Consider the following 12,369-nt stretch of genomic DNA (forward strand, 5'->3'; position numbering starts at 1 on the left):
TTCCTGCTCTATTCTCCTTCCAAATGCTTTGCCTGTGTGATCACATTCCATCCTGGGACGTTGGCCAGCTCCTGGTGACCTGCTGTGGGCCACAAATCTGTATTTGCAGTCTCCGCTTTGCTCCTTAGATCCAGACCTACTTTATTCTCTGCTGAGAGCTCCTGCAAGTAACTCAAAATTAAGATGGCTAAAGCTGTACTCAGGATTCTCCTTTCTTCCTCCTCATCCCACCTGTGTACTTCAGGGAACAAAACTGGGCACCTCAGAGGCATTTTGCTCTTTATTCCTTACCTAGTCCCCCTGCTTGTGCCACTTTTACCAAGCGCAGTGTCCAGTGCCTTGTGCACATTAATCCATGCTTGTCAAGTGGATGGGTGACGAGTGAATGGAGCAGTGTCACACCCCGCCAGATGCTCTGCACTTGGAGTTCAGGCCTGGCTCTGTGGAAACTTGCTGAGAGTTTTGCATCTTTCTGGCCTTCAGATTTTATCATCCCCCCACCCCATACCAGCCTTTTGGTATAGAGCTTGTTTCCAGATTTCCTTCTCTGACTCTGGGTCTCAGTTCCCAACTGTAAAGTGTAAGGGTTAAACAGGAAGGTCGTGTCCATACAGCTCTTAAACTGATGTGAAAGGGGCAGGTTCTGCCATTTTTAAATGATAACCGATGGTCTGAAACTTCACTACGAAGCTTCCCTAGGGGTTCCTGGCCTGGGTCCCTGGAGGCATCGGCATGGTGACTCATTCTGACCTAACATTAGGTCTGTCCTTCATCTCTACCTAGGTGGGTTTGAATCCATCCAGAATCTTCCCAATGATTTGAGCGGTGAGTAGAAATTATGCTGAACCTGGCCTCTCCTCCTTCAGGTCAGCTCGCTTGTCCTCTTGCCTAAGTTGCAGATGCTCAGGGTTGCTCAACTCTGCCTATCCTTATAGCATCCCAGGCTGAAGGCTTCCACGAGGCCAGGTCTGGTGGAGCCTGGGAGGAGCGACAGTTCGTGGGCTCCAGATACTCCAGCAGCTCCGGGGACTCCCACCTGGAGGAGGAGGAGCTCCTCTCAGCCGCCTCTGACAGCTATCTCCTCCCGGAACCTGATGACCTTGATGATCCCGAACTTTTCATGGACCTCAACCCTGATCAGGATGAGGAGGAGGCTGATAACTTTAGCTCCATATTGGCTTTTTTGGATCATGAGGGTTACACGGACAACTTTAAGAGCCTGTACGATTTCTCCTTCTCTTTTCTTACTTCTTCGTTTTACAACTTCTCTGAAGAGGATGAGCTTGTGGCCTATCTGGAGGCCTCCAGGAAGTGGGCCAAGAAGAGCCATATGACCTGGGCGCATGCCCGGCTCTGCTTCCTCTTGGGCCGGCTGAGTGTCAGGAAAGTCAAGCTCTCCCAGGCCAGGGTGTACTTTGAGGAGGCCATCCACATTCTCGATGGGGCCTTTGGGGACCTATCCTTGGTGGCCTCTCTGTACATCCACTTGGCTGCCATCTATCTGAGACAGAGGCTGGTGCATAAAGGCCCAGGCCTGCTGGAAAAGGCAGGGGCTCTGCTGGCCTGCCTGCCGGACCGTGAGTCCAGTGCCAAGAGCGAGCTTGATGTGGTGGCCTATGTGCTGCGCCAGGGGATTGTGGAGGGCAGCAGCCCCCTGGAGGCCAGGGCCTGCTTTCTGGCCATTCAATTGCTCCTGAAGCTAGGCCGGCATGAGGAAGTCCTGCCCTTTGCTGAGCGCCTGCAGCTCTTGTCTGGACATCCTCCTCCTTCAGATGCTATGGCCACCATCTTGAGTTTTCTCTATGACAAGAAATATCTTCCGCATCTTGCAGTGGCCTCTGTCCAGCAACGTGGTACTCAGAGCGCTCAGGGCACATCTTTTCCGGTTTGGCAGGTCTACTTGGTCCTCCAGAATACCCCCAAACTCCTTGGCATTTGTTCCTCAAGCTGGGGTGAAGTTTCTGCCCTGGCCTGCCCAATACTCAGACAGTCGCTGGCTGCCTGTGAGGAACAAGCTGACTGGAGTACCCAGAGGGCTCTGTGTCTCATCCTGTCCAAAACATACCTCCAACACAGGTCTCCTGATGGTGCCATCCACTACCTAAGCCAGTCCTTGATGCTGGGGCAGCTGCTGGGTGAGCCAGAAGTCTTTGAGTCTTCCCTCTGTCTGGCATGGGCCTATCTCTTAGCCAGACAGGCGAAGAAGGCTCTGGAAATTCTTGAGCCACTGTTATGCTCCCTGAAGGAGACAGAAAGTGTTGCCCAAAGTGGAGTGGTCCATAACCTCCTGGGGCTTGCACTCCTAGATGAAGGCTGTGTGAGCAGAGCTGCCATGAACTATCTCCAGGCCTTGAACAGAGCTTGGGAGATGGGGGATGTACATAACCAGGCAGTGATTATGGCCAATCTTGGTTACCTGACCTTCAAGTCCTGGGCTCCACAGCCAGCCAGGGACTTTCTCCTTCAGGCAGTCCAACTCTATTCTGAACTCCAGACCTGCAAGGAGACCGACATGGAATTAGTACAGGTGCTTCTCTGGCTGGCTCAAGTTCTGGTGTCTGAACACCAGCTGACCCACGGTCGCCTATGTTATGAAATGGCGTTGCTGTTTGGCTTAAGGCATCAACATTTAAAGAGTGAGTATGTCCCATGCTGCTGGGGAGCATTAGGGAAAATTGTTGGAACATACTTTGCTTGTGTTCTCTCTCTAGACATCTCATTCATGTCCTGCTTTATGTTCAGGTCAGCTTCAGGTCACCAAATGCCTCTGCCATTTCTACAGCTCTGTGTCCCCAAATCCTGAGGCATGCATCATGTACCATGAGCGCTGGCTGGCCCTGGCTCAGCAATTCAGGGACAGGGAGATGGAGGGGAGGCTGCTGGAGTCCCTTGGGCAGCTCTATCGAAACCTAAACACTTCCAGGTGAGTAATGCTTAGGGGCAGTCTTCGAAGTAGCTTTCTTTCCTTAAAGAGAAACAGTAATCTCTCCTTCAGGAAGAAAGTTCCTATGCACATGGCAGATGCACTGCATCATGGAAAAATAATTCTGCATTCTTCTGCAGCCTCCATGTAGTGCCATCCATCATTTAAGCTGTGTGACACTGGGCAAGTTATATACTTTCTCTGTGCCTCAGTTTCCTCATCAGTCAAAGGAGGATCTTAATGGCTTCTATCCTGAAGTGTTATTGTGAGGAATGAATGAGTTAAAGCTCAAGGCATGCTTGGAACAGGGCTGATGTATATAAAGGCTTGAGAGTGTTGACTACATCACTATTACTTGTATGTTTCCATAACAACTTATCACATGACTGTGGATGAGGGTGTGTAACTCAGAGAGGTGCATTATGCTGAGGTCCATGGAACCTTTAGGAGGTCTCCATTGTCTTCATTAAGGGACACAAAGTAAATAAATCCACTGATGATAGAGGTATAAAATTTTATGGTGAAAAGCTTGCTTGGGACCTTACCTTTAAAATGAAAGTGGAAATTATGAAACAAAGTTTATTTTCACCTATACAACTTTGTGTATAGGAGTTGACTGCTCAGATTAATTGGGTGGACAAAATTGTATAATGTAGGAGACATGTTTTGGTTTGTGATTCTCCTTTTGATGTAATCTTAAGCTTCATTTTTTTTTTCAAAAAATGCCCCAACTTAACTGTATAACCCCAGAAACGGAAGGAAACCCTCAACGTTATACGAAATCACATATAAGAGGTTGTGAGGGGAAAGGGTGGGGGAAACAAGGGAGAGAACTGAACAACAACAGATGAGGTAGAGAGGGAAGATGGGAGGGGAGGGGAGGGGGGATAGTAGGGGATAGGAAAGGCAGCAGAATACAACAGTCACTAATATGGCATTATGTAAAAATGTGAATGTGTAACCGATGTGATTCTGCAATTTGTATTTGGGGAAAAAATGGGAGTTCATAACCCACTTGAATCAAATGTATGAAAGATGATATGTCATGAGCTTTGTAATGTTTTGAACAACCAATAAAAAAAACAAAACAACAACAACAACAAAAAACTGTATAACCCCAAAGCATCTTTTAACTCGTTGGTATTCAAACTAGTCTCACCTGAAGTATCTTGTTATCTGCAGCAGATGTTCTCTATCTCTTCACTGGTCTAAGGCTACTTGGTCCTCCTTAGCCACGAGGCAGCCTACAGTTCTGTCTTCTGACAAGCCTTTTTAAGATTTCATGAAGTCCTGTAGGCTTTGCAAGATTTTCCATTTCACTTTTCAACTTATTTGCATTGTAACAATGTGTTCTTGATTACAAATAAGTTCTAAAATAGGGGGAAGGGGTACTTGTAGTATTGAGCACAGAGAAGAAGTTGAGGAGGGGCTAATTAAATGACAGCTTTTGCTTTTAGGCAACATGGTCACCTCAGGTGCCTGGATTATCAGACAACGAATAATGACATAATGAACTCTCTCTCTTCATCTAGAGCCATATCTATATCTGTATCTCCCCCTCCCTTTCCCTCTCTGTTACCCTTTTTTTGTCTCTTAAAGAAATCAGGTGTCCTCCAAACTTCCCACTGTCTTTGCCTTCAGTTCCAGGGGGGAGTTTTGGATCCATGCAGCATGGGGTGGGGGTGAGGGGGACAGGAGAGAGGCCTGGCATCAGCCTGCCCTTTTTCCATTGTAGGACACCCCAGGAGTTTGGATGCTTCTGGAGCAGATCCAAAAGGCAGGTTTCAATGAACCTTTGAGATGAAACAAACACATGCTCATGGTGAGGCACTGTAGAGCCAGGCTTTGGAAAGTTGAATGTGAGGGACTGGAGCAAGGGTGCCACGTATGTTTCAGACTTATTGCTGCCTCTTGCTGTGGTACAAGATCAGTCATAGATTAATCCTGCTCCTGGCCTTGCCAGCTATCCTTTGCTCTTCAGTCCCCCACCCCAATCACAGTTGTCGAAATCATAGATGTCCTAATAGGGAAGCCAGAGTGAAAGCCCTGGATGCGGTCAATGTTGACTACAGAAGCCGTATCTAGGTGTTCAGAATCACCATCCTTCTTAGATGATGTGGTTAAAAAGGAACGCGAGGGAAAGAGGGGCTGCAGCTGGTTCTGGAAGAGACTGAAGAAAGTAGACGCTACGGGGCTGGGAAAGGGGCAATCACACTAGATGGGTAATTGGGGAACTAGGTTCTGCTGTGACCTGATAACATGTCTTTAAACAGTCACTTTTCTTGGTTGCTGCATTTACAAAGTTAAGTTGAATCATGAACCTCCTATTTCTAAAATGTTGACTCTGGGACCAGCTACCTATGCTATTTTGTCACTGACTTGGTACCAGAATTCTTGCAGCCTCTTAAGAGTTTTGACTTTGCGTGGGGGAGGGGGAGTGGGGGGGCAGATTCTTAAAGTTGTGGGCATTTTAAAGGGATTTTGAGATCAGAGACCTAAACTTTAGAGATCTGAAAGACTTTAAAGTATGTCCACAAATTCCTGCAGGCAAACATTGTGTCTAGCATGGAGCTAGATGTACCATAAGAGCTAGATGTACTTTGTGGGCAGTCGAGTGGTAAATCAGTTACTTAGTCCACTAACTTGTGACCCTTAAGCTGCAGCTGCATGCTGACTTGGCCACAGTGATTAAGATGGAAATGGGGAGTTGTACTTGAGAGAGTCCCTGGCTCTTTAGTTCAGAGCTAGATAAGGAAAAAAGTAGCTTACAAGTAGACTCTATGGTCTTTAGTGACAAGGAAGGTGTTCAGATTTGCTTTCAGTGGAAGCTCAAATGTCCATTCCAATAGCCCTTGGAGTTCACTGGCCAATATATTAGCCACAGAACACTTTTCTTCAGAAGTATTCACTGATAAAGATCCAAGTAATGCATACTATATTAGGACATAGAGATTTGTACCCAAATGAGGGATGAAAATTTTTCCTAAAATTGAACAGTTGCTTATGGTGAGCAAACAAACAAACAAACATTAAACTGGCACTGAAGATTGTAAGTTGAAAAATAATGTAAGTCTGGGACTTTCAGCAGTCCCCAGACTCCCCAGAAGCAACTATGTAAAGATTTTAAATAGCTATAAAGAAATGTTTTATATATATGAAAGATTATATATGATGTATATTCTCTATATTAAATATTAGATGTTTTAAATATAATTTGCACATGTCTAGTCACAAATGGGATCATGATAATAGTTGTGTTGTATAATATACTGTTCTCTTACTTGCTTTTTTATTTAAAAATATCACCATGAAATGTTCCAGCATCTTATCTTTCCGATGTGTCAGGCACCATGGTTGGTGCTGGGGAATTTAATGGTTAGGAAAAAGAGTCTAAAATAACTGTTCCCAAATGGAGCATCCTACTCTGAGTGGGAGTGAGCATCTCACCATCACAAGTGTTCAAGCAGAGGCTGACTGTTCAGGAACTTATAGAAGAGTTTCCTGAATTGAGTTGGACCTTTATTGAGGTATTATAATCATATGACAAAAAATCCATCCTTTATAATGCAGCATACAATTTAGTTTTTAGTACATTCACAAAGCTGTGTAACCATCACCACCATCTAACTGTAGAATATTTTCATGACCTCCCTCCAAATCTTGAATCCATTAGTGGTCACTCCCCATTACCCATCCTCACCCCATCCCTGGAAATCACTCATCCACTGTCCATCTCTATGGATTTTTCCTATGCTGGATATTTTATATAAATGGAGTCATATAATATATGGCCTTTTGTGACTGACTTCTTTCATTTAGTATGATGCTTTCAAGGGTCATTTAGTTTGTTACATGTGTAAGTATTTTATTTTTTTTTATTGTTGGATAATATATACCACATGTGTTTATTATGTGATATACCACATTTATTTATTCATTCCAAAGTTGATGGATATTTGGCTTATTTCCATTTTGTGGCTATTATGAAGAACACAAAATGTTTCCATTTTGTGGCTATTATGAAAAATTCCTACATGAACATTCATGAACATTCATGTAGGAATTTTTGTGTGAAGATATGTTTCTAATTCTCCTAGTGTATACCTAGAAGTGGAATTACAGTCATGTGGTAACTCTGTTGGAGTGTTTGGGGGAATTCTACTGTTTTCAAAGTGCTGCACCATTCTATCCCCAAAGTGATGAATGAAGGTCCACCCAATCTCCACCCACCTTGCTCTTCCCCTGTCTTCTTCACTTTCTGTCCTAGTGGGGATGAAATGAAGCTCGTTATATTTTTTCCCCATTATGGTTTTAGTTTGCACTTCCCTACTAGCTAAAACATTGAACATCATTTCATGTGCTTACTGTCTATTCATGTATGATCTTTGGAGAAATGTCTATTCCAATCATTTGTCCATTTAAAAATTTGGTCTTTTGCCCATTTTTTGTGAAGTTATAAGAGTGTTTTTTTAATTGTCAATGGACCTTTATTTTATTTATTAATTTATTTATATGTGCTGCTGAGAATCGAACCCAGTGCCTCACACATGCTAGGCAAGCACTCTCCCACTGAGCCACAATCCCAGCCCTTGTAAGAGGTTTTTTTTTTTTTAATTATTTTGGATACAAGTCTCTTATGAGAAAGCATTTTATTCCAACTCATGGGTTGTGTTTTCACTCTTTTGATTGCCTCATAGAATGAGTTGGGAAATCGTCCTTCCTCTTTCTATATTTTTTTTGGTAAGAGTTTGTGAAGGGTTGGTGTTAATTCTTCTTTACATTTTTGGTAGAATTCTGTCATTTTTTCTGCATGTAATTTAGGGCTCCATCATTAGGTGCTTACATATCTATAATTGCATTTTCCTTATGGATCAACTATCTTATCACTGTCAAATGTCCCTCATTGTCTTTAGTGGCAATTTTGTTCCTTTTGTCCAATTTTGAACAGGCACTTCAGGTCCTTTCGTACTTTTTGCATAATTTATATATTTTTACTTTCTAATCTATTTATTTGTCTTTGAATCTGAAGTATGTTTTTTATAGACATTATATAATTGGATCATTTAAAAAATTGCTTCTTTTTATGGGAGAATTTAATCTATTTATATTTAATTAGCTACTGGTTAAGACAGTATTTACATAACCATTTTATTATTTCTTTCTCTCTTTTTTCTTTGTGGTGCTGGGGATGGATCCCAGGGCCAGGCACATGGTAGGCAAGTGCTCTACCACTGAGCTACCCCCAGCCCTTGCTAGTTGTTTCTTATATGTCTCATGCATTTTTAGTTTTTTGATTCCCCCATTCCTTCCTTCTTTTGTATTAAGTATTTCCACCATATCAATTTTCTTGTCAATTCTTTTACTATATTTCTTTCAGTTATTTTCTTAGTGTATTCCCTGGGTATTATAATGAGTATCTTAATTTATAGCAATCTCAGTTGTTGCCTGGGCAGGCACACAGGTCTGCACATGCATGTGGTATGTGGTCTTCCTGATTCCAAGGAGGATGATGGAGATTTACAAAGTCTCTTGTGGACTTCCACTTTTCCTTTTTTTTTTTTTTTTTTAAATCAGCATCTTGTTTGCTCCAAGTATTTTCCTTACCTCAGGCAGTGACAAATTTCAATTATTGCTGCTGGTTTTTTGGACAGACGTACCAGGAAAAAAGGTATTTTCTGTTTCCTGGGTGAACTGTGAGTTAGGTCAGATGAGAGCAAACCCTGTGAGTGGACACATTCAGGGAGCATTCAGAAAGGTTCAACAGTGACAAATTCTCTGGAGATGGAACTCTGGGGGTTTCCAAACTCATGAAGGCCCCTCCAGAGGCTGCACAGATGCTGACTTTCCCAGTTACAGTGATTATGAGGCTTTGGTTTTTGCAAGTGAGCAGGAGGGCTCTAGGGTAAGTCAGGAAGGAACAAAGCTCACTGAACAGAACTTAAGAGTATTGACATTTTTTTTTTAAATGAAAACTTTTTGGATTGTTTTATATCTTTTGTTAATTTCCAGAGTTTGGGGATAAAGATTATTTTGACAGTTTTTCCCCCCAGTATTTTCATTGCTTTTCTGGAGTCCTGGAGTTTTGGAGGTCCTTACTCTATTCTTCTGACTAGCATCTTGTAATTCTAATATTCCAAGATTCTAAGATCTGAGATTTTATTTGGGAGGAAATAAAAAAGCACTTCTCCAGCTTTACCATCAATATGAGTGACATTAAGAGGAAGCTCAGGAAGTACTTTAGGTATCAGAGGAAACTCCTGTAGACAGAAGGTCATTGTCCCTTTGTAAGATGGCCACTTCATCAAAGAGAACATGCTGTATTGCTATGTTTACTTAGCATGTGTAAATCCTATCCTACTCCTATAGTGTGCTAAAAAAAGAAAGAACAAAGACCAACTAACAGACAAAAAACCAGGTGTTTCCACACACCTGGATATAGTTACTGTAATTTCTCACTGAATTTCCTGGTAGCTGGGGCAGAAGAGGGGACTGCCACATGAGGTTGTCTCTGGTCAAAGAACGTAAACAAAAGTGTGTGTAAGAGCAGACTTTTTCCTGGCATTGCTCTCTAGAGGAATTTGTTAAGTGGGTCTTGATGGGCAGATTTCTTCAACTCAACCCCCATCAAGGGATTTCCATTCTCACAAAGCTTAGAGTCACAGCAAGCAAAGGCAAGGAGTGTTCAGGGAAGAAGTGTCAGGCTCAGAGGCGAGGGTCAAGGGGCACTCCCAGCATGGAGTGAGGGAACTTGTCAGGAAAGAATTCATCCAGGTAGAGCATTTGAAGAGGTCCCTGAAGGACGGGTAAGATTTTGCAAAGTTTGCAGAACAGGGAGAATAACATTTCAGGTGGAAGGAAGAGCAGTGATCATGGAAACGCAGGTACCCGTTGGAAAAACATTTCATAGAATTACCAGATGATTTTGGTAATCAACTGGATATGGGTAGAGAGGAGCCTGGGAGCCTGTGGCTTAGGAATGAGGAGGTTGAGTTGGGGTAGGCAAGATGGTGGCCCTCTAGGTCCACAGTGAGCATCCAGGATGAAAATGGTAACAGAAAGCATTCAGAGCACTCCCTGTCTGCTAAGCAATGTGTATATATCAGGGTAACCACACGAGGCAGAAAGATTTGTGGGAACTGAGAGCTGATGGTGGCATGAGCTCACTGGCAGCGATTGATGTCCAAACAATCTGTGGCCAGAGCAGGATCAGCAAATTAAAAAAAAAAAAAAAAAAAAAAAAGGTCAGATTGTTAATGGTTTAGGCTTTGTGGGCCATATGGTCTCTTCCACAACTTCTTCACTCTGCAGTTGTGTGCAAAAACATCCATAGATAATTCATAAATGAATCAGTGAGGCTGTGCTTCAATAAAATTTTACTTATAAAAGCTAGTAGAAGGCTGTATTTGGTTCATGGGCCATAGTTGACGACCTCCTGGTCTACAGAACTTATTCTTTTTTTTGTTTTTTTTTGGTACAGGGGATTGAACCCAGTGATGCTTAACCACTAAATCACATTCCCAGCCCTTTTAAAATATTTTATTTAGAGACGGGGTCTTGCTGAGTTGCTCAGTGCCTTGCTAAATGGCTGAGGCTGGCTTTGAACTCTCGATCTTCCTGCCTCAGCCTCCTGTGCTGCTGGGATCGACAAGCGTGTACCACCACACCCGCCAAGAGTGCTAGTACTTTTTGTGTATTCTGCTTGCTTGGCCAATAATCCTCATCTTAGAAAGATGATATGCTCAGCAGGGTGTATGGTGAAGGCTGGTGGAAATGCATGCATGAACCTGGCCACTTCCCATCAGGTCTGCGCTTGCCTGCTGCAGAGGGTCCACACAGATTTCACCTCTTGGTTTCACTGGCATTAGCTCAGACCTCTGAATTTTCAATTTAAGGTGGTATTTACTCGTCCATGCTGCCTTTGTGATGATTTTAATTCCTTCTCTTTCAAAGATTTTCCCTAGTGTTTAGAGATGGAAGGTGGTAGGGAGGGCAAGTGGATGCTTCAAATGTTGGCTCAGTCTTCAGGTTTTTGCCTTGGTATACTCTGCTGTCTTTTGTTCCAGTACATTATTATGTCATTCTTGCTGCCTGGGTGACAATTACAGAATATAGTTAATGAAATTTTCAGTCTCTCACTGGGATGGATCTTTCTGGGTCCCATCTTTGGATAACAATTCAGACTGGTACTTTGCTCTAGATCTGAGCCAGGTGGGGTCCATGAAAGCTTTATGACTCTACTGATTCAATTCAGTGAATATTTATTGAACATTTACTATGAAGCTGGACCAAGGAGTTGTATTCCCTAAAGTCACTGCTTGCATAAAAAGTCACCAAAGTCATTATATAAACTGTGGTAAGTGCCAGAAAGGAGGTATATAATATTATTTTGAGAAAGAGGGAATGCCTTGCATGTACTGAGACTTTAAGGAATAATGATTGATCTTTTTCACATGAATACAATAGCAGCCTAGAATCTATTGCTCCTGGCTTTTATTTTTATCCTCATGCTTCTTATTTCTTTGAAACTGAAAAAAAGATCTGCTTCAACATTTGTTTTTTCAATATAACTGATATGACTAATCCCTAGCATTTCTGTTATCCTAAGGAAGGAAATGATTGAATTGCTGTGTCCTCGTTTGATCTCAGGGCTGTTATGCATGCTACTGTCCCACTTTTGCAGATAAGGAAACTTTGTTTAGGGTTTCAAAACACTATGTTCTTAGCAACTTCAGGGTTTTTGAAGTGACAAAAGAAAAAAAAAATGTCTCCCTACAGCTGATATCTAGAAACTAAGAACTGCTTGAGTGTGGAGTCAGACTATTCGGGTTAGATGTTTGTTTAAATAGGGTTTATTACCAAGTCCTATTTACTTAGTCTTTCTGAGCCTTACTTTTCCCTTGGTAAAATGAATGTACTAATAGTACTGACCTCTTAGGATTGTTGCATGATTAAATGAGATTTTACATGCAAAGCACCTAGTGAATGCTACATGCTCAATAAATTCCAGTTAATAATACTGCCATTATTATGATGATAAGAAAGGAGCAGAGAGCTCAAAATAAAGCTTCAGAAATGAGCATGAAAATTTGTGTAAGCTAAAAAAAAAATCCCATTGAGATTTCTCTATTTGCAAAAATGAGCCAAAAAAATCTTGTTGGCTTCGAATTTCTAGGGGGAGTGAATGAGAAAATGTCTATTGAAAGCGCATGTCCCAACACCTGGCAAAGATTCAGCCCTCAGAAATTGTTAGTCCCTATTATCAGCACAGGACAGAAGCAATTAGTGGAGGCTGGCTTTTGGTCAGAGGTCAGACAAACTCATCAGGCTGGGCAGGGATTTGGGAAACCCTGAGGGATTGGTAGGAGGTCCCTGGAATTATGTGCAGGTGTGTTGAGGTCACTTGGCCACAGGCTCATGGATAATGCTCAGGAAGGGCAAAAGAAATA

At 42.5% G+C, this 12,369-nt stretch overlaps 1 protein-coding gene across 6 annotated transcripts in view; it reads left to right on the top strand.

Annotated features, from left to right (window-relative positions):
* The window catches only part of Sh3tc2 (SH3 domain and tetratricopeptide repeats 2), an 80,066-nt gene that overhangs the window by 35,945 nt on the left and 31,752 nt on the right, over window positions 1-12,369 (top strand). For all 6 annotated transcript variants that reach the window (XM_058584232.1, XM_058584231.1, XM_046460305.2 and 3 more), the window contains 3 exons: window positions 784-825; window positions 936-2,636; window positions 2,743-2,923. In XM_058584232.1, coding sequence (XP_058440215.1) covers window positions 784-825; window positions 936-2,636; window positions 2,743-2,923 — 1,924 coding nt within the window. The remainder of the gene's footprint in view (window positions 1-783; window positions 826-935; window positions 2,637-2,742; window positions 2,924-12,369) is intronic.

The sequence above is a fragment of the Marmota monax genome, unplaced genomic scaffold, assembly GCF_021218885.2.
Source record: "Marmota monax isolate L192 unplaced genomic scaffold, Marmota_monax_Labrador192_F-V1.1 WCK01_AAM20220418_F8-fsc00006, whole genome shotgun sequence".
NCBI classification, from domain to species: Eukaryota; Metazoa; Chordata; class Mammalia; order Rodentia; family Sciuridae; genus Marmota; species Marmota monax.